This window comes from Cnephaeus nilssonii, assembly GCF_951640355.1.
Source record: "Cnephaeus nilssonii genome assembly, chromosome: X".
NCBI lineage: Eukaryota > Metazoa > Chordata > Mammalia > Chiroptera > Vespertilionidae > Cnephaeus > Cnephaeus nilssonii.
In genome coordinates this window covers 120,984,867-121,009,740 of record NC_137071.1, presented here as the reverse complement: position 1 = coordinate 121,009,740, position 24,874 = coordinate 120,984,867, and the positions used below count along the sequence as shown (strand labels likewise).

Here is a 24,874-nt window from a genome sequence, read left to right as displayed (position 1 = left end):
TCCACCAGCCCTGAGGGCAGAGATTCCACCTGCCTGGACCCTCTGTCTTTTCCTGGGTGGCAGGCATCCCTGGGGGCCCTCCTCTCTGACGACTGAGTCAGGCCTTGCCCTCCCCCACCTGGCCCATGGGGACTTCAACCACCCCAGCAGGAGAATTTTAAAGAAAAAGGAGCCCGGCCGGTGTGGCTCAGTGGTTGAGCATCGAGCTATGAACCAGGAGGTCACAGTTTGATTCCTGGTCAGGGCACATGCCTGGGTTGAGGGCTCAATCCCCAGTGTGGGGCGTGCAGGAGGCAGCCGATGGATGATTCTCTGTTATCATTGATGTTTCTCTCTCTCCCTCTCCCTTGCTCTCTGAAACCAATAAAAATATATTAAAAAAATAAACTAAAAGGAGACATGGAAACAGTCCCCATTAAGGATGAGTGACTCTGAGGGTGTGACTGAGGCCTCTGGGAAGGCCAAGGAGGATCCAGCCGGGCTGGGGTTGGGGGGGCTCCCTGTGTCACCTGGACTGAGACACGATGTCCCCCCACACCTCTGCTCCCTCCTTTACTGCCTGGCCCCGGACCCACTCCAGGATGTTGCCCAGCCGCCTCCCTGTCCCTTGTCTAGGTTACTCATCTGTCCCATCTTGAAAGAGACCCTCTCTTAGTGCCAAAGTTGCCTCTGGCTGCTGGCGATGGCTTGGAGACAGTTGTTGGAACTCACAGCCTCCATTTCACCCTGCTTTCTACTGCCTCCACTCCCTGGGGACCCCCCGCTGGGCACCCAGGGCACCCCTTACCACACCCCTGTTTCCCAGCCTTCCTTGGGTGTCCAGGTCCTCCTTTTTCCTCTCCCCATCCTCTCACGACCAAGGGCCCAGGGCTCATGTTTGGGCCTTTTGTCTACACCAAGCATGTCAAACTCACGGCCGGAGGGCCGCATGCCTCGTTTAGGCAAGCAGCCCGCTGGCCTCGAGTTTGACATGCTTGGTCTACACCAGGCGTCCTCAAACTACGGCCCGCGGGCCACATGCGGGTGTTTTTGCCGTTTTGTTTTTTTACTTCAAAATAAGATATGTGCAGTGTGCATAGGAATTTGTTCATAGTTTTTTTTTAAACTATAGTCCAGCCCTCCAACGGTCTGAGGGACAGTGAACTGGCCCCCTGTTTAAAAAGTTTGAGGACCCCTGGTCTACACCCATGCGTTTCCTGCTGCTTGGATCTGCCCTGCTCAGGACCAGCTCCCCACCAGCCCCTCCCACCGCTCTCTCCACACACTCATAGCTCCCCCTGCCTCTTCCACTGCAACCCACCCCCACGCCTCCTCCTTGGCCCTCCTGCTGCTGCCCTCGACCTCCAGAGTCTATTTTCAGCACGGCAGCCTGAGCAATCCTTTCAAACAGAAGCCGGAGCCTGCTACACCCGCCACTGATCCAAGCCCTTCAGTAGCTGTGCCTCCCACGAAGGAAAACCGGAAGTCCTGACAGAGCCTGTCTCAACCCTTCTCCTCCTCTTCCTCCTTTGCTGTCTCCAGCCTAGGCCTCCTGGCTGTTCCCCAAGTGTGCCAGGCACACTCCTGCCCCAGGGCCTTTGCACGCCCTCTGCTGGGAAGGCTCTTCCCCAGTGAGCCCTGCCCCAGCTCCCCTTCACCTCGGTCCCTCTTTAAGGTCGCAACCCACCTGCCCCCCTCAGCACCCCTGCACCCTTCTGATCCATTTTCTCCCCAACAGGGCTCACCCTTAAATAGCCCACACATCCAATTATCCTCTCCTCTGTCTCCTCTCTCTGGAACACAAGGCCCCCAAGGGCAGGGGTCTGTCTGTCTGGCTCACTGATGTCCCCAGCACCTAGCATGGCACCTGCAACCAGCAGGGGTTCAGGTGCGAGTGCTGAAAGCAGGGGGCCCACCTGGCCTGGCAGTGTCTTCCACGATGGCTTTGCCAGCCCAGGGGCTCTGTACCCACGCCACTAGCTGGCTTGAGTCCCTCCTTCCCCCCCCCCCCCCCCAAGCCATTGCACCTGCCCAGGGCGTTCTTCCGCCAGACCCTCCCCTGCAGGCCTGTTCTCCTGATTTGGCACTTGCTTCCCATGTCCAGCCCCTGTCCCGGACACAGCCTCTGTCTAAAACAGCGCTCCTAACGCTCTTCCTGCTCCGCTTTCTTCTCTTCGGAGGCTGTGAGCATCTGACTTCGTGTAAGCTGGCTTCTATGCTTGTGTTTACTGCCCAAGCCCTGCCCCACAGGTCAGCCCTGGCCTGCCTCCACCTGAACTGGGAGTTCCATTAGTGGGGACGGTGGGGCACGCTCCAGACTCACAGGACCACCCATGGCTGCTTGTGTCAGACTCTGCAAGGGGACCCTACTCCTGCGGAGGGGGCGAAGGTCACGGCTGAAAGTGGAGGTGCCTGCTTTTGGGTGGACCTTCAATCCCTTGAGTTGGCGATGCAGGTGCGGGTGGGGGTAGAGAAGGGCCGGGGAAGCAGGGAGGCAAGCCAAGGACTGAGGGAACGCCCACCCCATTAAAGAAATGCAAAGAGGAACCGAAAGGAAAGAAGAGAAGAGAAAAACAATAGCAAAGGCTCCTGAACAACGATGACAACAGTCACAACAAAAACTATGCCTGACGCCTTCTGGCCTTGCCCCGCTGTGCTGTGGGAGAGGGAGGCTCTGGGGGTCCCCACGCTCTCTGCCCTCTGCTCACTGAATTCTTCTGACTCCTGCTACGCCCTTCCGCTGCTCTCTGAAAGCCCCCCCACACTTGACCAACATGCCTGTCTCTGTACCAACCACGAATCCAGAACCTTCTGCAGGGAGAAAGAACCTGTGGCCTCCCCTGGCATCTGAGCTTTGGATTTAGAGCAAATCTGGACGCAGCAGCCAGGGGGCGCTGTGGGAACTGTTTCCCAGGCCCAGACCCCGCCCCCCCTGCCCCTTGCAGGTGTGAGCATGAACCACGACTTGAACACAACACGAAGAGGTGTGGGGTGACGTGGCCACGATGGAAGGGGCAGCAGGGGGAGGGCTCCCTGTCCTCGCCATGGGATTAGGAAACGTGAAAATGCAAACTTCAAAAAGCTGGCCCTTTCCTGAGGGAAATGAACCCAAACCAAATCACAGACACAGCTTTGTGGATGTCCACAAGCCAAAGTTGTGTGCAGATTGCCCCCTAGCCGGTGTGCAGGCGTGTGTGCCAATGTAAGCAGGACGTTGTGTTGAGCTGACCCACGCACGGCGAGTCCCGGGCTTTTCAGGGGCTCAGCCTCGCCTCTCATCCTGGCCATGTCCAGTTGCAAGGCCTCGCATCAGTTTCCTGAGCTCCCTGGGCCCTGGGAGTCAGCCTAGAAGGGCCTACTGGGGAGGGCTCAGAGCAGGGCTTCCGGGGTCTGGCCTAGGCTGTGAGCTGCCGTGTGCTTTTAGGAATTGCCCGAAAGTCCCTTGCCTGTGGTTGCAGGAAGGCTCGGGACTGGCAGGGCTGATACTGTTCCTAGCGTGGAGGCCATGCCCAGTGTGCAATAGCCAAGAAAAAATGTGTTCTTTCCAAGGCAATCTCGGGGCCTCACCTGGCCTGGCTTTGCCAAGTTGGACAGAAGGTTGCAAAAGCCAAGGAAAATAAAGCAACTGCTGCCCAGCTGCTGTGGCTCAGTGGTTGAGCATCGACCTATGAACCTGGAGGTCACGGTTCGATTCCCGGTCAGGGCGCATACCCAGGTTGTGGGCTTGATCCCCGGTAAGGGGCGTGCAGGATTCTCTCTCATCATTGATGTTTCTCTCTCTCTCTCTCCTCTCCCTTCCTCTCTGAAATCAATAAAAATATATTTTTAAAAATTAAGCAACTGCTGTGATCTGTTTGGGGCATGGCTAATCAGAACTAAAGAGCCCCGAGGGAGCCCTTCTGGCCACATCTTAGCAAACGCACTGCCGGCGCCTGTCCCTTTGGCAAGGCCGGGTCAGGAGCCCTGTCAGGAACCACTGTCACAGTAAACGTTCGAGTATAGAGGCCCGGGCGTGGCTTCAGGAAGGCTCAGCTGCCTGTTGGCATGGGAGGGCCGTCGGGGCAAGTTGGTAGGGAGGGGGCTTTGGATGTGTGGCCGGGGAGGGCCTGCCGGGGTGTGTGTGTGTGTGTGTGTGTGTGCCAACTCACACCTGGAGGCAGCCATCTGGCGCCTGGACTTGCCGCTCATCGCTGGCCACACCTTAGGGCCATGGTCGGCAAACTGCGGCTTGCGAGCCACATGCGGCTCTTTGGCCCCTTGAGTGTGGCTCTTCCACCAAATACCACGGCCTGGGCGAGTCTATTTTGAAGAAGTGGCGTTAGAAGAAGTTTAAGTTTAAAAAATTTGGCTCTCCAAAGAAATTTCAATCGTTGTACTGTTGATATTTGGCTCTGTTGCCTAATGAGTTTGCCGACCACTGGCTTAGGGGATCCTGACACTCAACTGGGGAATGTGATTGGGGCAGGAAAGGGGTGACTGATGTACCAAGAGGGGATAGGATTTTGTACTCCTTTGGTTTAAAAAAAGACTGAAAATGGTTATTATTAAAGAATGCTCTCTCCTGACCTACTCATATGGGCCAGCCTCAAGGCCACAGCTGAGGTCCCGTGAGATGAGGTGGTGGCTATGTATGGGAAGGTGCTACACGCTGGCCTGAGAATAAAGCAGCCATGATGGGAAGTGGTCCCCAGGCCAGGGAGGGTGGAGAAATGGCTGAGTGAGTAGCGGGGAGGCAGCCAAGGCTCCCCCCGCCCCCCACTGGGAGGTCATTGTGTGCGACTGAGGGAGGGTGTTGGGACTCCTGAGTGGGCAAAGATGCGCATGTGTGCGCAGGCATGGGGTGCCCAGGGGATCAGAGGTCGGCTATGAAGGGTGGGTAGGTGTGGATGTGGGCATGCTGAGTCCCAAGATTCACAGCCTCTCTGTTCTCCTGTGGTCACCCCTCCAGGGATTGCTCCTCTCCCTCTGGCTCCAAGGATAAGCTCCAGATACTCCCTGCATTGACGCTATGTGCTGGGGCCTGAGGCCACGGATCGCTCTTGGCTCTCAGGCTCCTTGTCCACACCCTGCACTGGGCCTTCCGCTTGGAGGGCCTGAGGCTCCCACCGGAAGTGGTGTCGGCCCAGGGGCCCGGGTGTGTGGAGACACTTGCCCCAGCATGTGGGACAAGTGTGGACTGGCTGGGAGGTGGGCAAGGAAGACGGGAAGCTTTGCACAAGCATGGGAGTTTTCCTCGGGGAAACCTTGTGACCTGCGACCACCACCCCTCCTACAATGCTGCCTCTCGCCTAGGCTGGGAGCTCTGTGGTGGCCGGCACCCTGCCTTCCTTCTGGCAAGTTCCAAGAGAGGGTGATGGCCTTGGGCTAGCCCCAACCCTGCTAGGCCTTCCCCGAGGAGGGTGCTGGCTTTGGTGATTTCCTGGGGTCCTCGCAGCTCGGACTGGGGGCCGGTTCAGAGTTCCAAACCGATCTGCCACACGGTGATGGCACGGAGCAGTTTGGGTCGGCGGCTTCCAGAAACAGGTGCATCCCCCGGTGTTGCCTGGTCTTCCAACCAGCATCTCTCTCCACAGTGGGGTCCTTTGTTTCTGAGGTGCTGCCACTTAACTGGGGTGAGCCTTTTAGGCCGACCCTTGTGAGTCAGGACATCGGGACGCCCTTGCTGTCATAGAAGGTGCTCAGCTCTCAGCGGGCCTGCCACCTGCTCCTTGCCCAGAGGCACGTGGTGTGGAAGGGACAGTGGCCCTTCGTCTGGCCACGTGCTAGGTAGGCTCCCCTGGAGTGGCTCGCGACCAGGGGGAGAGGTGGCTCTGCTGGGCTCCTGGAAGTGGGAAGATGGGGGTGGGGGTGGGGGACAGGTGGCTGCAGAAGAAAGGAAGGTACTAGGAGCTGAAGAAGAGGAGAGAGAGAAGCCGCCCCCTCCCTTCCCCCCCAGGGAGTGAGCCAGAGGAACTCAGAGGGAGCCAAAGCCAGCAGGCCTCGCCAGGAGCACAGAGGGGAGGCCCGGGCTGGCGCACTGGTGGGAAAAGGCCAGCGCTATGGAGAGAGCCTCAGGGGCATGCGCAGTGGGGTCCGTGTTGGCTGCTTTCCTCACAAGTCAACAGACAGGCAGGTGGATAGACAGGAAGGGCAGAGAGAGATGGCAAAGGGACACGTGGAGGAAGTCAAGGGGGGGAGGGGACAGGTGTAGGTCAGCGTGTGTCCCTCAGGCAGACCCACGTCCCCTCGGGTCCCCTTGTTCTCAGGAAGGAAGGTGCCGCCCAGCCGGGGCTTGGCTGAGTCTCAGGAGGCCGTGACCACTCCTGTCCTTAACTGACTGTGGCCCAGTCTCTCTGGGTCCCTCTGGGATGAGGCCACAGCTTTTCAGTTCACCCTGTGACATCTGTTGGCCACTAGCTGTGGCCCAGGTGGGCGGCCCAGCGAGTGTGAGAGGGAGATGGGCGAATGTGTGCCTGCGGTTTGGAGAAGGGACGTGTGTGTTTCCAAAGGGGACAAGGTGGCCCGGCGGGGACCGGTGCGGCTCACATCCCTTCCTTAAAGGGCAGAGTGGCCTGAAATGACAGCTTTAGCAAGAGGAGGGATGTCCCTCACCCTCCCCACCCCCCCACCCCAACTGGGACCTCTCACCAGTTCCTAAAAAAAAAAAAAAAAAAAAAGAACAAAAGAAAAGGAAAAAGGACAAGACAAGACAAAGGAAACAAGGGAAAGAGATGAAATCAAGCAAAAGGAAATCCCAGGGTCTGGTGGGGGAGAACGGCGTGGTTAATGGTCCCGTCTGCGGGCAAGTGGTGTGCTCACCGGGGGAGAGCTGCTGGTCTCACTGGAAGGAAAGGAAAGAGGAAGCATCGAACCATCCCGGCAGGGGCTCTGGGCTCATACTCGAAGGTTTACTGTTGGGTTTTGGAAAAGCTCCAGTTTGTTACAAGAAGCAGGAGGCTCTGGGTGGGAGCAGGGGGCCCACACCGTTCCCTGGGCTGGCGGGTTCCATGGTCTAGTGGCTCGCCCTTTGTCTTTGTGAAAAGATGTGAGTAGTTACGGGCGTTTCTACCTCTCCAGGCTAGCCCCTGGGTTCTCTTGAAATGTGACGGACACGGCAGAAACATGGACCATATAGAAGGGAGCTGATTTCTCCCAGTTTCTCAAAGGGAGGAGGAGAAAGGGTGGACCAGATCGGAGGAAGACCTGCCCATGCCCAGGCCTGTTTGGAAAGAGTGATGGTACGTTGGGAACTGATGGGAATGGAGGAAAGTGCAGGCTGGGGGCGTGAGGGAGGCTCCAGCTCGCGGTAGGCCTCAGGCACCTCTAACCCCCGGGTGGGCAGGGCTCGGGGCAGGGCCCACGGGGGCAGGTAGCACCCGAGCAGGAACAGCTGGCCACCACCAAGCCCATCTAGGAACACGTGACAGAGGTCCCCCGAAGCTCACATCAGGCCTAGTGCCTTGGGAAAGCACCTCAAGGCAAGTTCTGAAAGCTGACACTTGAGTCCCAAATAGGAGGACTGGATTCTTCCGCTGCCCGGGATGCCCCAAAGGCACCCGCCATCCCCTCCAGCCCTGGAAGGTGACCCTGAGCCTGCTTGCCTCCCTTTCGCTGCCCCACCGAACACTGACCGAGGTCCCCCCTCCACCCCCGACACCGGACACCACCAGAAAGCAGCCCAAGTTCATGAAGAACCGTCGGCAAGTGCAGACAAGTTCAAGAAAAGAAAAACCAATGACAAGAAGGAGCACTAAATGCAAACAAAAACAAAAAAAAAGAAAAAAGGACAGAAGGTCCAGCAGTGCCATGGATTCAGTACATTTCATAAGAGAATATGGCTTTGGAGAGACACACCATCTGGGCGGGAAGGACTGGACAGGGCAGTAAAGGAAGAACGGAAAAGCCACGGTGAGCGGAGGATGCAAGACTGGAAAAAAGAGAAGGAAGAGTTGGAGAGGCTTTTTCTCCCCCAGAGATGCCATTTATGAGAGAAAAGGGGACTCAAGACTCACTCCCAGCGGCACTGGTGGGATTGGCAGCAGAGAGAATTACGTGAGTAGGGGTAGAAAGATTGGTTACGTCATGGAGCTGGCTGAGGACCGAAGACCGCCGGCGCACGGCACCCTGAAATGAACCGCTTCTCTTGAAGGTACTCACTACCTCCATCTGTGGGAGAGAAAATGAGATAAAGTTTGGCTTGCACTGTTGTCCGGGCTAGCGCGCGGGGGTGGGGCTGGGCGAGGACAGGGACCACACTGGGCACATATCGTGACAGCAAAGCCTCATCTAGGTCGCCCAGCTCCCTGGCGTGGCCGTGGCCATGGCCGTGGCCCAGGCCGGCCTCTGTGTCATCCACCAAGAGAGGGTGTTGCTGAGCAAACTGATTAGCACTCGGAAGACTGGGAGGGCAGGCGGTTAACAACCAGGCACACTGCAAACGTTTAGTCATTTGCATTCACAGTAAGCTCATGGCAAGCCACTCGTCAAGAAATACCTGTGTCTGCCATACTTTGTTATCCTAGGTCAGTGGGTCTCAACCTTTTTTTCCGCCCCAACACACCTGAGGGATATGACACGCTCCTATTAGAAACAAGGCTCCTGGTGGCACCACAGGGGGACAGGGGCCCTTCCCTGGGCCTGTCCTTCGTTTACCCTGCACCTCACCCTGCCAGCCTGCCCTGCCCTGCCCTGCTGGGAGGTGTGGTCATCATGCTTCTCCTAAGATCATCCAAGTGATCGAGGGGCACCCAGGGGAAGCCTTGGTGGAAGAATGGATTGAAAAAGAGGGGGAACCTGGCCAGTGTGGCTCAGTGGTTGAGCGTCAACCTATGAACCAGGAGGTTCAATTCCTGGTCAGGGCACATGCCTGGGTTGTGGGCTCCACCCCCAGTGTGGGACGTGCAGGAGGCAGCCAATCAATGATTCGCTCTCATTATTGATGTTTCTCTCTCTCTCCCTTCCTCTCTGAAATCAATAAAAATATATTAAAAAATGAAAAATAAAAAGAGGGGGAGGGGCCACAGGCAAGACAGGAAGGAGAGCAGAGAGCCTGGACTCTGGGGAGCAGACAAGGTTTTTTGCTTTGTCCCCCACCCTTTAAGCTTCCTAAAAGTCAAAAGGGAAGTGGGTCTTCGGAAAAAGAGAACCATATGGGTGAACTTGCTGGGAGTCAAGTGTCTTTGGACTTCCTGATCCGGCCTTGGACGGGCATGGGGGCTGGCAGGGGTGGACAGAGCCGGGTGTGGGGCTTCCAGGAACTGCAACTGAGTGGCCACAGTGAATGCCTACCGTTGTGAGACCATGTGCCTGGATTCTGGGAGGCCAGCCGGGGTGGCACGCTTTTGGCCACCTCTTTGGGAATGCCCTCCGTGTGGGGGTGGCTGGGAGAATCTTGGGTCTTAGAAGGTGGGTTTGATTTGTGGAAAGTGCTCTGGAGCTCATTGGATGATGTGAACAGTGAAGCAAGTATGCATTTCTGGAGCCTGGAATGCACTGTCCATCTGATTTGGGCCCAACGACCTGCCCCACCTTCCAGCCCCTGCGGTAGCTATGAGGTGGCCACCAGGTTCAGCGGGGTATCTGACATGGGGCGGGCTCCTCGGAAGAAGGCAGCTTGAGTGTGAGACTCCCCCTACCCCAACCCAAATGAGCACGCCACGGAAAAGACTTATTGCCATGGATCTGGCCGCCGAGCCCCCCCTTCTGCCCAGCACATCCCACTCTTGAGTAGGGGACCCTCAGGACCAAGACTGAGACCCGTGAGTAAGGCACGCTGAGCCCCGTGGGGGGCTGGCACACTGCTGGGCGTGCCTCCACACACTAAAGGAAGATGACCCATGACCCAGGCCGTGATGTCGCCGTCCCTTTGGGGGAGGGGGGGGTGGCTCCTCCCTACATTGAGCAGATGCTTCTAAGGCTATGGACGTAGGTCTGTCTCAAGAGGGGACTCTTGCTGTGGCAAAGGTGACGAGGGAAGGGGAAGATGCCTTTCTTGCCTCTGATTTGGCCTCTCCATGTGGTGTCCAGATGGGATGATGGTACCAGTCAAAATACTGCAAAACTGTCACCCATCCTCCACCCCCGGAAGCCCAATTGCTGCTGAAACTTCTCGTTGGTTCATAGAGAATGTGCAACACACCGCGGCATGAGCGCTCCAAAAAGCTCCGTGCTCTGGGTTTCAAGGATTCTCTCTTTATTGTGGTGCATTCATATGTTAGTATGAAATGATGGTGAGCGCAAGTAGCAGGTTAGAAATGCCCCCACTTAGCAACATGAAGAGCTGTGCTGGCCTCCGAAGCCTGGGCAGGGATTTTGTGGCTCACAAAATCCAGAAATCTAGGGCCAACTACCCAGACAATGTTTCTCTTAGCTTGGGGTGTACATACAACCCGGGGGAGCTTTATTTCTGTTTGTTTGTTTGTTTGTTTTTTCAAGCAGGCAGTTTGAATCAAAAAGAACAGACACTGTTGAAAAGTGAGCTAACGTAACCAGTCGGTTCGGCATTGTTGAGAAGGGTGGTGAATCTGACGTGACAAGTTCAAGATCTCATGGAGGAAGGAGTGGATCAGGGCATGGAGACTTGGGCCCCAGCAGGCCCACGCTCTCACTGGGTGACCTTGGTTGAGTCCCTTCTCTCTGGGCCCTGTTTCCTCTTGTGTAAAGCAGGGATCTGACCGGCCAATGTCTACATGGACACTGAGAGTCCCAACAGCCTGGAAGTCAAAGACTGCGACTGCGGGGACCACTGTACTAGCCAGGCAGCAGCGCCTGCGCAGAGCCCACAGGCACACAGGATGTAGACGCACAGGTGGCGGGGGCTGACCTCCCCTGAGATGCCTCACATCCGGGCAGGGTGGCTGTCTCAGCTGCTAGAAAAGCTAGGCTCAACCTCAGGTTCACTGATGGACGCGAAATGGGCTGACCAGGGCAGGCAAGGTGCTGCTGCACTCCCTCCCACCCCCACCCCTGCCAATGCTCTGCATGATGGACAAGAGCCCGTCAGGGCCAGGCCAGGGTGGGTGGGGCTTATAGCTGAGTGGCCAGAAGGCAATGGGGAGACCTGGACATCTGGCTCCAGAGGCTACTCCTGTTCTGCCAGGCGCTCAGTGTTCTGCCCGACCTAAGACATTCTTCCCTGGCCACATGGCTTAGGGACTTGGCACAGAGACCTGGCCCCCTGCCGCTCCACTGGAGAAGCCCCTCGGACCCCTGGGGAGCCCCTTAAACATGGAGTTCTCAGGTGCCACCTCACCCAGCCCTGAAGCACCCTGAGCTCTGGGGGCGGTCCTGCACGCTGCAGCTTTGGGACACTCCCTGGGGGAGTCTGCTTCTCACTGACTCCAGCGCCCTGGGTGGGGTGCACAGATGGCTGGCCATGGGGAGAAAGAAGTGCCGTGAGTGTGTGTGTCGCGCATCCACGAGGGTCCACGGTGGCGGAGGGAGTGGACTCTGAGAAGGCTTCACAAGGCTTTGAGTGGGCAGCTGCAGGATGAGGGGGGCCCCCCCGAGGGGACACAGCGGGAGCTGGGGAGGCCTGGAGCCCGGACCGGCGGCCAGCACGGAGGCTCAGCGAAGCGGGGGAGCGGAGCGCACATCTGGAAAGGCAGCAGGGGTCACAGGGGCGCAGGGAGTGTGGGGTGACACCAAGAGGCAGGGGCTCGAAGGCCACTGTCTGGACCCTGGACTTCACCCTTAGGACAAGGGGGAGAGGCTACACGGGCGAAGGTGTGGAGAGTGGCGCTGGAGGGGCCGAGCTGAGCAAGGGCTGGCGGAGCCGGCAGGAGGCTGGGAGCTCGTGGCCACAGTTGAGGCTGGAGCCTGGGGAAGAGAGGAGGGGTGCCTGAGGTGGAGACTCATGACCCCCCAGGCGCTGTGCGGAGCAGCTGCCAAGCTGTGTGCACCGAGAGGTAGCACTGGGCCTGGGGCTTTGGGCACACTGCGTGGAAGAGTCTTTGGGATGAGCCTGTGGCGATGTGTGCTGGGCTGGAGGGCAGACATGGAGAGAGATGTGTCTCAGGTCCTGCCCAGGCCGAGGGGGTCCAAGTTGCCTAAACAGACTCTGGAGAAGGGCCGAGCAGTCCGGGGTCCTTCCTTCTGGTGGGACCCCAGGAGGAGAAGCGATCGGAGCCAGGTCAGGGGCAGTGGGGCTGGGGGTCCTGGGCTGGAGGCGGGGGATGGTGGGTGGTGGGGGGAAGCAGGAAGCCCAGGAGGGGCGGGGAGTGGCTATGCTGAGCAGAGGCTGCGCTGTGAGGGGCCTGGGGTGGCAGCAGGATTGGGGACTTGCATTCGAGGAGGCCGCGCTGAGCCGATGAACCGTGCCGAGGCCCGGGTGTGCGGGGAGACAAGGAGAGGCTCTGAGATGTCCCTGGGGCTCTGGAGTCACAGGTCAGGAGCTGGGGGGCTGGGAGGAGGTGAGCTGGGGCTGCAGGGCCTGTGGTCTGGGCCGAGCCCAGGGTGGGTGCTGGGAGGCATCTTGGCGAGGGCGCGGCGCTCCGCGGTTCTAGGCTGGACGGAGGAGGCGGTGGTGAGTGAGGGGCGCCGGGAACTGGCCGAGAAGAGACCAGCATCCTTGCGGCCTGGTGGGGCAGGGTGGCGGGGGCTGGATGGAGCTGAATGAACGGGACTGCGGGTGACTGGAGGGGGCAGAGGGCTGAGGGTCAGGCAGGATCCCTGATCCGCACATGGGGCAGCTCTCACCCGCTCCTCCTTCCTTCCCTATCGTGTCCGACGCCCCCGGGTCCGGGGGGGATTTTCAACACACGAGGGCCACAGCAGGGTGGACCGATGTCTCAGCGGGAGGCGGGGGTGGCAGGCGGGAGCAGAGAGCGAGGTGGAGAGGGGACAGCAAGCCGCCAGGGACAGCAGGGATGACGGCGCTTCCGGAAGGGCGCTGGGAAGAAGCTTCGAAGCAGGAAGGAAGGAGGGACAGCCTGACCCCGAGAGCCGGGAGGATGCCTTGTAGACCTTGACGTGAGCCTCTGGGATGCGGAGGGCAGAGGCTAGGCTGCGATGGGATCACAAGTGAGCGCGTGGGAAAACCATGGAGAGACAGCGAGTATGGAACATTCTGGCAAGAAGGCTGGCTTGGGAAGAGCTGGGGGGCAGAGAGCGGGGCAGGCCCTGGCAGGCGGGCGGGCTCTTGTGAAACCTTGGCCAGGGCTCACGGCTGGGCAGTCGTGGCTGCGGGACTTGGTAGAGGACAGCAGCCCTGATAATTGTAGAGTGGGGTGACCAGACAGGACCAACGTGGGGGCCAGAGTCCATGTCCCAAACGACATCGTTCCACGGAATCCCCAGCATAACCCAGTGAGTGGTGAGCTGGCATCTCGGTCATCCCCAGAATGTCCCTTCCCTGTGACCTGGGGCAGTTCCCGCCACATACAGCGAGGCCCAGCAGCTCCTCAGAGCCCCCAGGGACACAGCGACTGGTCACAGCGCACACCTGCAGCTGACACCTGTCCCCACTACGGGAGGGCCACCTGGGCCACCTCAGTGCCACAACTGCCAGCGGGTCTGTGTGTGGATGGCATAGGGACACTAGCAACTGCCCTCAGTGATCGTGGCCGCGAGACCCAAGGCTTTGCCTGTCTAGTCCCGGGCTCAGCGCGCCCATTCGCTGCCTACTGCTTTTGCTTGCCACCCTCCGGAAGCAGAAAAGCTGAGTGGCCTAGCGCGTGGCAGCTTACCTGCGTCTGGATCCGGTTGAGGCCCCGGAACCAGAGGATTTGGCCTCTGCGGAGCTCCCGCTCGGCGTGGTCAATTTCTTCCTCCCCCTCGGCCAGCTCCTCGTCAGTCATCTCGTCCTTCCCAGGCCCGTGCCCCGCCTCCTTCAGGCACTTGAGCTGGCTGGTGGGAATCGTGGCGATGACCTGGGGGCCAGAGGCGAGGGACAGGAGGCGGGGGGGGGGGGGGGGTGGCCATCAGAACAGGGCTGGGCTTTTCAGGGCGAGAGCTCTGCTGGGCCCAGAAGGGACCCAGGCTGCCCAGCTCCCTCTGACAATGGCTGAGGCAGGTGTCCGTGTATCCCCACACCCAGGACTGGACATCCATCCCTTCCTTGTCCCGGAGGCTTCGTGCCTGGGCCACTTGTGCCTGGTTGCCAAATCCACACTCCAGAGGGAGAGCCAGCCTCTTTCTTCTGAGGGGCTTGGTTTCCCGTGTTCATCAAAGAGAACAGATCCAGCCGAGACCGGTTTGGCTTAGTGGATAGAGCGTCGGCCTGCGGACTGAAGGGTCCCAGGTTCGATTCCGGTCAAGGGCATGTACCTTGGTTGCGGGCACATCCCCAGTGGGGGGTGTGCAGGAGGCAGCTGATCGATGTTTCTCTCTCATCGATGTTTCTAGCTCTCTGTCCCTCTCCCTTCCTCTCTGTAAAAAATCAATAAAAAAATAAAATAAAATAAAAAAAAGAGAACAGATCCAGCCCGGCCGGTGTAGCACAGTGGTTGAGCCTGGAGGTCAAGGTTTGATTCCCAGTCAGAGCGCATGCCCGGGTTGCCGGCTCGATCCCGTGTGGGGCGTGTGGAAAGCAGCTGATGAGTGATTCTCTCTCATCATTGATGTTTCTATCTCTCTCTCCCTCTCCCTTCCTCTCTGAAATCAATACAACTATCTTTATAAAATAAATTTAGAAAAAAAAGAGAGAGCAGATCCAGAGCTGGCCCTGGGGGAGCTGGTGTGCATGCCTCTGGCTCCTCCTTGTCCCCCAGCCAAGCAGAGGGCCACAGGAGCAGCTGGCGCAACCTTCCCAGGTGGTGTGTGAACTAAGGGATCTGCCTTACCAGACGGAGCTCTGGCCTTGGCCCTCAGGTCCTGGGAGGGACCTCTAGGTACCTGACCTCTAGGTACCTGGCAGCGCTGCCTGGGGAGGAGGCCTTGGTTTGCCGGGGCGAGCGCCCTGCAGGTAGTCTATGCTGACAGTGCTTTCTGAGGGGGGGAGGGGGGGAGGGGGGGTTGGGCCCAACATACGACCTTGACCTCCAGGGGCTGGAGACTGAGGCCGCGGTCAGCCACGAGGGCGTTCCAGGCCTGCAGGGCCCACTCCCAGGAAAGTCCCTGCACACTGCTGTTCCGGGATGCTCTCCTGAGGACAGTGCCCGTGCACGTTGTCACACCAGTGCCGGGACCTGGAAGCTGCGCCCCGTCTCTCCTGCACCCGCCCTGTGTCTACTTGATCTTGGACTTCCAGGCCCTATTGCTGTTGGAGAAAAACCTGCGCTGGCTAAGCCGCCCAGTCTGTGGTATTTGTTGTGGTGGCCTGAGGTGAGTATAACACACAGGACAGGGTGGATCCTGGGCTCAGCATCCTACGTACGCAGTGTTCTAGATTCCGGAGAAACACTTTCACAGGCCCGGGTGCCCCTCCCTTTCTTCCTGACTTAATCATCTGGTTCTGTGACACCCCCCCCCCCCCCAACACACACACACATGGCTTTGACTGCAGCCCACAGAGCTCGAGGTTTCAGGGTTTCACTTTCCATCAGCTCAAAGTATTTCCTCATTTCCCTCACATTTTCTCTTGCCCGTGGAGGATTTAGCAAGATGTTGTTTGTTTTCAGATAGGTGGGGATTTTCCAAGGCACCCAGTGTTAAGGGATGTTTCTCAGGTCCTAGCATGAAAAGGGGAGTGATGGGTGGTTTTGCCAAGGCCCTGTGACATTCCCGCCGTGGCCCTTTACCTTCTTTCTGCTGACACTGTCGCTTGTGGCCTTGCCACCTGAGTCGTGGCATGTCCCACGTCTGAGCCCTGCTGGGTGGTGCCACCAACCTGAATATGCCACATGCTTTCCCAGGCTTGGGCTCCAAGGCTCTGGAGCTAGGAGCAGGGGCAGGGGCCCTCAGCTGCCCACCATTCCCTGGCCTTGTGCCCATCACCAGGACTGCTGCAGAGCAGATGCGAAGGGGGCGGGACTAGGAAAGCTGATAAGACAGGGGGAAGGGGGCGGGACTAGGAAAGCCAATGAGACGGGGGAAGGGGGTGGGACTAGGGAAAGATGTTGAGACTGGGGGAAGGGGGCGGGACTAGGGAAAGCCAATGAAACAGGGGAAGGGGGCGGGACTAGGAAAGCCAATGAGACAGGGGGGAGGGGGCGGGACTAGGGAAGCTGATGAAACAGACACTCACCTGGCCCCAGACCAGCTCCCCAACACCAACAAACAGGCACCAGAGCCACTGCTCCGTGGACAGTGGGGAGCAGCTGAAGGGCTTTCCACCAAACTGGACAATGACAATCTGCAGGAGAGGGTGGGAGGGAGGCGGGTCCAGCCGGCACACCTATTCATACCACCCTCCTCCTCTAGCACTCGAGGCCCATCCCATCCTGCCCTGCGGGCTGGCTCCGCCCTGCTCAGAGGCTCAGAGAGGCTGTTGCTTTTCCCAGGCAGATGGGCTCAGCGGGTGAACCGCATTTCCAGCTTCTGTAAATTTGATTCTTTAAGATTTACGCTGGGTGCATATGCGGACACGCCTTGTTCTGGACAGCCCGGGGCACACCAGAGTCACCTCGCCAGGCCCCCTGCTCCCTCATCGCCTCCTCCTTGAGAGAAAGTCTCCACCTAGTGGTGAATTTTTAAAATACCGACCAACCACCTCCACCACTGGGCTCTCACTTCAGGCCACTCCTCCCCCCTCCCAATCCCCCCACCCCGCCCCATTCACCCATGGCCAGGTTCCAGACAACCAGGGACAGCCCTCCCCCCCTCACCCTGAACCCTAAAATCACTTGCACTAGCCCGTCCTCAGCCTGCTCACCCCACCTCACAGCTCCTCTTTCTTTAAAAAAATTTTTTAACCTTTATTGTTGCGAGTATTATGGATGTCTCCTCTTCCCTGCTATTGCCCCCCTCCACCCGGTTTTTGCCCAGCTTCAGGCCTTCACCACCCTATTGTCCACAGACAATGCATATAAGTTCTTTGGTTAATCTTTTCCCGCCCCCCTCCTTTTCCTCTGCCCCCCCCCCCCCCCCCGCCCTCTCCCTCAGCCTCCTGACTGGCTCCCGTGGCCTCCAGAGCGGGGCAGACCCCTCCTCCAAGAACTGTGAAGAACAAGTATTCTGGCCTGTGGGCTTCACTATATGTCACATGTTTTATGAATATACCCTCTGTTCAAATGCTCAGCCCTCCTGGGAAGCAGACTGGCCAGCCTGTCACAGCACTGTGGCAGGCAGAAGCCTGTGTGTCCGCACTGGGGACAAGGGCACATCCAAGGGAAACGGCCGTGTTAGAAATAGCCATGGCAGACCCAGCGGGACCTGTGAGAAGGTCAGGTCTGAGGAGGCCCCTTCAGCCCCTGTGGATCCAGCAGCTGGACCCAGGATGAGGCCTGTTTTGATTCTAAAGAAGCCAGGGCAACCCTGGCCGGTTTGGCTCAGTGGATAGAGCATCTGCCTGTGGACTGAAGGGTCCTGGGTTCAATTCTGGTCAAGGACACCTTCTGGCCAAGGGTATGTACCCTGGTTGCAGGCTCCTCCCCAGCCCAGATCTTGGTCATGGCACGTGCAGGGGACAACCAATCAATGTGTTTCTCTCACATCGATGTTTCTCTCTCTGTCTTTCCCTCTCTCTTCCACTCTCTCTAAAAATCAATGGAAAAAATATCCTCGGGTGAAGATTTAAAAAAACAGAAAAAGAAAAAAGAGGCCAGGCTGGCCGATGTGGCTCAGTGGTTGAGCATTGACCTGTGAACCAGGAGGTCACGGTTTAATTCCCAATCAGGGCACATGCCTGGGTTGTGGGCTTGATCCCAGTGTGGGGCATGCAGGAGGCAGCCGATCAATGATTCTCTCTCATCATTGATGTTTCTCTCTCTCTCTCCCTCTCCCTTCCTCTCCAAAGTCAATAAAAATATTAAAAAATGGTAAAGAGGCCAGTAGCAGGGGGACATGCTCCCCGCCTTTCCCAAGAGTGGGCCACTCCCCCTACCTGAATGGCGAAGGTGCCCAGGACGATGGTGCAGAAGATGGGGTTGCCGAAGATGCCATGGAAGACGTTGCGCTCGCCATGGATCTTGCGGGCGTTGATCTCGTTGAAGAGCTGCATCATGACGAAGGTGTTGAAGATGATGGTGTAGTGCTCAGAGGGCGGCGAGTGCAGGGGCGCGTTCCTCCCGCTGTCGATGTCGAAGAAAAGCTCCCCTGTAAGCCAAGGGCCACATGAAGGGAGCAGGGCCCCGAGCCAGGCACAGCCCTGACCCCTTGGCGAGACAGCCAAGGTCAGTGGCAGGACCTGGGCAGGGGTGAGGGATGGCACCAAAACCTGAAACCTGAGTCTAGGAATGAAGAAATTAAGACAGGCCTGGCCGGCGTGCCTCAGTGTTTGAGCATTGACCTATGAACTAGGAGGTCAGTGTTCAGTTCTGGGTCAGGGCACATGCCTGGATTGTGGGCTTAATGCCCAATGTGGGGCATGCAGGAGGCAGCCAATCAATGATTCCCTCTCATCATTGATGTTTCTATCTCTTTCTCCCTCTCCCTTCCTTTCTCTGAGATCAATAAAAAATATATATATTTTTAAAAAGAAGTTAAGTTCTAGCTGTTTTGGCTCAGTGGATAGAGCATCGGCCTTCGGACTGAAGGGTCCCGGGTTCAATTCTGGTCAAGGGCAATTCTGGGTTGCGAGCTCGATCCCCAGTAGAGGGAGTTCAGGAGGCAGCCGATCAATGATTCTCTCTCATCGTTGATGCTTCTATCTCTCTTTCTCCCTTCCTCTTTGAAATCAATCCTATCTAATAAAGAGGGAATATGCAAATTGACCATCACACCATCACAAAGATGGCAATGCCCATAGCCACAAGATGGCGGCGCCCAGTCCCCTCAGTCCTGCTGGAGTCCCCCAGTCCTTTCAGCCCAGCTGGGGGAAGGGCTGTAGGCACACAGGGTGCGGCCAGACCCACCCTCAGCCCCCCAGCCTCCCGAGGCCACCTGAGGCTCAGGTAACCAGGGCCAGACGAGGCTTGCGCTGCTGGCAGTGGCAGCAGCAGAGGTATGATGGGGGCGTCGCCTTCCCCTGATCGCCGGTCACCTCCCGCCCCTGAGGGCTACAGGACTGTGAGAGGGGGCAGGCCTGGCTGAGAGACCCCCCTCCAGTGCATGAATTTTCATGCACCGGGCCTTTAGTAGAAATGTATTTGAAAAAAGGAAAACAAAGAAATTAAGACAGAGCTCTGGCACATCTTTTCTCATTTGCCTGCTGGGTCAAGTTGGGGGTGGGCTGGGAAAGACACAGGGGGCTGCAGGGTGGAGGGCAGCCCAGCCCTCCTTTGCCCTGCCCTGCCCTGCCCTAGGACAATGCAGCTGGGCTAGGCCCTTGGGCAGGCCACGGGGCTCCTGCTTCCAAGAAATCATAGAAAAGCTCCACAGAGGGTCCCCAGATACTGACATTTGGGGGCCCCCTCTGTGACTCCTGCACACTGAGCTTTGATTCTGCTCCCAGGAATATGGGCTGAAAACCTCACCTCACCAGGCTCTGGAGTGCTGTGATGGGGACCCAGGCCACCCACAGTCCAGGGTCACAGATACATGGGGAGCACCCTGGCGTAAGGGAGAGAGGCCACAGACACACAAACCAGCAAACCCACCCCCAGTATAATGAAAGGAATCTGCTCTAGCCGATTTGGCTCAGTGACTAGAGCGTTGGCCTTCGGACCGAAGGGTCATGGGTTCGATTCTGGTCAAGGGCATGTACCTCCATTGCCGGCTCAATCCCAGGCCCTGGTCAGGGCGCATGCGTGAGGCAACCAATCGATGGGTGTCTCTCACATGGAAGTTTCTCTCTCTGTCTCTCCCCCTTCCCTTCCACTCTCTCTAAAAACCCATGGAAAAATATCTTCGAATGAGGATTAAAATAATAATAATAATAATAATAATAATAATAATGAGTCTGCTCCACAGAGCCTACCCGACACAGAAGAAACTCAGAGGAGGACTGGACAGCCAGCACTGGCACCAGGTTTCCCAGGAGCAGCTAGTGTGCCAGAGGGCTTGGTGCCCTCCATGTCTGGGCTACAGGCAGAGCCAATGCCTGGGAGCCCTGTGATTATCGCCCTGAGCACCCTCTGCCCAGCCTCTCCCCATCAGTTCTTCCCTCTACTGTTCACACTCCTGTCTCTGCCTCTCTCCCCTCCCCTGCCCTTGCCCCCTTCTTGCCCCCTTCGTGCTTTCTGACCCCCTCCCCCTTCCTCTCCTCCTTCTCTTTTATCCCTTTCCCTCCTCTCCTTCTCCTCTTCATTTCCCCTTCTGCTCCCCCTCCTCCTCTCTACCCCTTTTCTCCTTCCTCCTTCTTCCCCTCTTCTCCCTTCCTCTTCTCCATGCCCCCTTCTCTCCCCCCCCAGCCTCCCTTCTTTGTGTCCCCTCCTCTACCCCCCTTTCCTTCTTCTACCCCTTCCTCCCTCCCCCTCTCCCTCTTCCTCTCCCCTTTCTCTCCTGGTCCTCTTCCTCCCACAACTTCCGGCAGAGCGCTCTGGTCATTGTCTCCTGGAGAAGCAAATAGTCATGGGGTGAGTAGACAGGTGGGTGAGTGATCTGGTCTGGGTGTATGTTGAGACATGCCACCCGCTCTATGGAGCATTGGACAGTTTCTCAGCGGCTCAGGGGCCTGTGACACCTGGGTGGGGCACACACAGAGGGGCAGCAGGGAGGTGAAGGCCAAGGGGTGGGTCCTGCCTGGAAATCGAGTCCCCAGGTGCTCATCTGTGCCTTCCACCCCCAGACAGGGCGGGAGCCCAAAGGGCCAGTAGCAGCGCAGTATGCCCAGGGACAACCTACCCACGAACAGCAGCGTGAAGATGATGGTGAGCTGGTACACCGCGTGGCCCAGAATGTTCTTCATCATGGTTCGGGAGATCAGGGGCTTGTCCCGGCCATATGGCTTCCGCAGCAGCAGCGAATCGGTGGGCGGCTCTGTCGCCAGGGCCAGAGAGGCAAATGTGTCCATAATCAAGTTCACCCACAACATCTGCACGGCTTTGAGAGGAGAGTCCTGTGGAGAGGAGGCAGTCACCCCAATGTGGTGCTGGGAACCCTACAGGCCCACGGCTCCTGGGAAGCAACTGAGCTCAGGGCAGTATCACTGGAATTTTATTCAAGTGAAAATGCAACAAATTCGACCTTCCTATAAAACGCGACATCTCCATTCCTGTGCTTCCTTTTTAAAAAAACACATATTTTGCCAAAACCGGTTTGGCTCAGTGGATAGAGCGTCGGCCTGCGGACTGAAGGGTCCCGGGTTCGATTCCGGTCAAGGGCATGTACCTTGGTTGCGGGCACATCCCCAGTGGGGGGTGTGCAGGAGGCAGCTGATCGATGTTTCTCTCTCATCTATGTTTCTAGCTCTCTATTCCTCTCCTTTCCTCTCTCTGTAAAAAAATCAATAAAATATATTTAAAAAAACACATATTTTTATTGATTTCAGAGAGAAAGGGAGAGGAAGGGAGAGAGAGAGAGAGAGAGAGAAACATCAATGATGAAAAAGAATCATGGATCGGCTGCCTCCTGCAAGCCCCACACCTGGGATCGAGCCCACAACCCGGGCATGTGTCCTGCCGGAGATTCGAACCGTGACCTCCTGGTTCATAGGTCGAAGCTCGAACACTGAGCCACGCCGGGTGGGCTCCATCCCTATGTTTTTCTAAGATTAGTTGAGAGTTTTCACTGGGCTGATTCCTGCTCTTAAAATGTTGCCAGTCTCCTCTTCTTACCTGGTGGCAGTGATCTAGAAGGTGTGGCCCAAATTGTTAGCAGGAGGTTGGCAGTTGCCCCAGCCTGTGAAAGAGCCGGACTAATGCGTGGTCTCCCAGTCCCCCACACTCGAGGAACAGGAAGAGGCAGAAACTCTGCACCAGGCCTTCCTTCTCTTCCTCATCTCTGAGTTGTTGGTTAAAAATAAGACCCACAGAAGCTAGACACCAAGAACCCCATACTGTAGGATTCTGTTCTCATGAAACTTCCAGAACTGACAGATCCGCAGAGACAGAAAGCAGATGAATGGGTGCCTGGGGCGGAGGAAGGGGAGAGTGGGAGTGGTTGCTTAGCAGGCAGGGTGATGAAAACGTTCTGGAATGAGACAGTGGTGATGATTGCACGACATCGTGAATGCACTAACAACCACGGAATAGTACACTTTGTAAATGGTTAAAATGGCGATTACGGTGCAGTTTGTTATGTGAATTTTATCTCAAAAAAAAAAAAAAATCTCTGGCCCTAGCTGGTTTGGCTCAGTGGGTAGAGGGTCAGACTGCAGACTGAAGGGTCGCAGGTTTGATTCCTGGTCAAGGGCATGTACCTTGGTTGCTGGTTCTCCAGCCCCAGTCAGGACGCGTGTAGGAGGCAACCAATTGATGTGTCTCTGTCACATTGATGATTCTCTCTCTCTCTCTCTCCCCCTCCCTCCCTCCCTCCCTCTCTCCCTCCTTCTCCTCCCTTGCTTTCATTCTCTCCAGAAACCAATGGGGGGAAAAAAATCCTCAGGTGAGGATTAAAAAAACACACAAAACCACCTGGCCAGCATGGCTCAGTGGTTGAACATCAACCTATGAACCAGGAAGTCAGGGCACATGCCCAGGTTGCGAGCTTGATCCCCAGTGTGGGGCGTACAGAAGGCAGCTGATCAATGATTCTCTCTCATCATTGATGTTTCTCTCTGTCTTTCTCTCCCCCTCCCTTCCTCTCTGAAATCAATAAAAGTGTGTATTAAAAACAAACAAACACAAAACCTCTGAAAGTGAGACAAGTTCTGGACACTCACTAATGGGGAGAAGTGGACTATTGATAAAGGCGAAGAGGCTCCTTCAAAGGTTAAATACAAGTTCCCAGAGGCCCCAGCACTTCCACTTGTAGGTCTAGACCCAGCAGAACTGAAAACGCCAGTCCACATAAAGCCGCATTCATGCGTGTGCACAGCAGCGTTATTCACAGAGGTGCAAGCAACCCAAATGCCCATGGACGGAGGGATCGGCGCACGACGCGCTGCAGCCATACAATGGAACATTATTCCGCCACCAAAAGGCATGAAGTCTGGATCCATATAATACAGTTGGACCTTGAAAACATTGTGTTAAGCGAAAGGAGCCAGACACAAACAACCGCATTGTTTGATTGCATTTATACGAAATGTCCAGAATAAATAGGGAAGTCTGTCGAGATAGGAAGTAGATTGGTGGGTACCAGAGGCTGGGGGAGGTGGGAGGGGGAGTGCTTGCTAATGGGTACGGGGCTTCCTTTTGGGATGATGGAAGGATTCTGGAACTAGATAGAGATGATATCTGCACAACACTGTAAATGTACTAAGTGCCACTGCATTGTACGCTCCCAATTAGGGAAATTTTTTGGTATGTGAATTTTATCTCAGTAAAAATTAAAATCAGCAAAGGAAACACCTGGCTCTCCCAACCTGGAAGCCTCAGGTGGGAGCTCTTTGCCTGCACACTCCTGCCAGCAGGGTCCCTGGGCTTGCTCTCCTCACTGGGGTCCAGATGTACGGGGCAGGTGGGGCCTCAGAAACCAGCTGCCTCCTGCAGGCCCCAGGGGCTGTGGGAGGGAGATCCCAGGGTCCTCCTTGGCAAGGCGGTTCACAGTGCCCACCTGAGTAATGCAGGCGCCCGTGAAGGCCACGATCACGGCCACCACGTTGACCGTCAACTGGAATTGCAGGAACTTGGAGATGCTGTCGTAGACGTTGCGGCCCCACATGACCGCCTTGACGATGCTGGTGAAGTTGTCATCAGTCAGGATGATGTCTGAGGCCTCCTTGGCCACGTCAGTCCCTGCGATGCCCTGGGGGGTGCACACACGCACACAGTGTCCATGAGCCCATCCCCCACCGCCCTTCCATCACCCGGCCCACCTGGCTGACTCCCTGCTGTTCCCTCCCAATGGGGCTCCCCCAAGCTGGGAGCAGCTCTCATTTAATCAACATGTCCTTGTACCACAAAGGGCAGCCTGTCTCACAGCTTTGCTCATAAACAAAGAGGGTGGCCCTAGCCGGGTTGGCTCAGTGGATAGAGCGTCGGCCTGCAGACCGAAGGGTCCTGGGTTTGATTCCTGTCAAGGGCATGTACCTCGGTTGCAGGCTCCTCCCCTGCCCTGGTCGGGGCTTGTGCAGGAGGCAACCAATCGATGTGTTTCTCTCACATCGATGTTTCTCTCTGTCTCTCCCTCTCTCCCACTCTCCCTAAAAATCAATGGAAAAAATATCCTCAGGTGAGAATTAAAAACAAAACAAAACCAAGTGGTCATGATGAGTGAGAAGGAAATCCAGGCATTCCGCAACTTGCCTTACCACTAACTCCCAGGTTCCTGCATAGAGCTGATGTCCTAGAGACACAGGCCCTGCCAGGCATGGTGAGCCGGGCGGGCATCGGGTGGCTTACCATGGCGAAGCCCACGTCTGCCTTCTTGAGTGCTGGCCCGTCGTTGGTGCCGTCCCCGGTCACGGCCACCACCTGCCGCTGCTCACCAGTGGTGCTGTCAATGATCCCTGAAACACAGCAGGGCCCATGTGACCAGTCCGGGGCAGCAGGGGGGCAAGGGGGGCGGTTGGCTCTGAAAACCCTCTGGGATTTTGACTGTGCCTCCCACCCCAAACCTCTGTGCTCAAGTCTCTGTGCCTTGACTGGGAGCCCCGCCCCCTCCTCCCGCCCAGGTCCATCACCCAGTGAGATGATGCAGGGTGTTGTGATTTGGTAGAAGGCAGGAGGCGTGGCTCAGCGGTTGAGCATCGACCCCTGAACCAGGAGACCAGGGTTCGATTCCCGGTCAGGGCACGTGCCCAGGGTTGTGAGCTCAATCCCCAGTGTGGGGTGTGCAGGAGGCAGCTGATCAATGGTTCTCTCTCATCATTGATGTTTCTCTCTCCCTCTCCCTTCCTCTCTGAAATCAATAAAAAAAAATATTTTTTTTAAAAAAGAAGGAAGGAGCCCAGCAC

General features: G+C 57.1%; 1 protein-coding gene across 7 annotated transcripts in view; it reads right to left on the bottom strand.

Annotated features, from left to right (window-relative positions):
* The window catches only part of ATP2B3 (ATPase plasma membrane Ca2+ transporting 3), a 78,921-nt gene that overhangs the window by 6,696 nt on the left and 47,351 nt on the right, over nt 1-24,874 (bottom strand). For 3 of the 7 annotated variants that reach the window (XM_079765272.1, XM_079765271.1, XM_079765273.1), the window contains 7 exons: nt 24,321-24,427; nt 23,533-23,724; nt 20,719-20,932; nt 17,879-18,090; nt 16,082-16,189; nt 13,644-13,826; nt 8,038-8,124 (listed from right to left, as the gene is read on the bottom strand). In XM_079765272.1, the coding sequence (XP_079621398.1) occupies nt 8,038-8,124; nt 13,644-13,826; nt 16,082-16,189; nt 17,879-18,090; nt 20,719-20,932; nt 23,533-23,724; nt 24,321-24,427 (1,103 nt within the window). Of the gene's footprint in view, nt 1-7,970; nt 8,125-10,356; nt 11,776-11,797; nt 12,463-13,643; nt 13,827-16,081; nt 16,190-17,878; nt 18,091-20,718; nt 20,933-23,532; nt 23,725-24,320; nt 24,428-24,874 lie in introns of those variants that run through there. The other 4 variants (XM_079765274.1, XM_079765275.1, XM_079765276.1 and 1 more) reach the window with 3 other exon arrangements.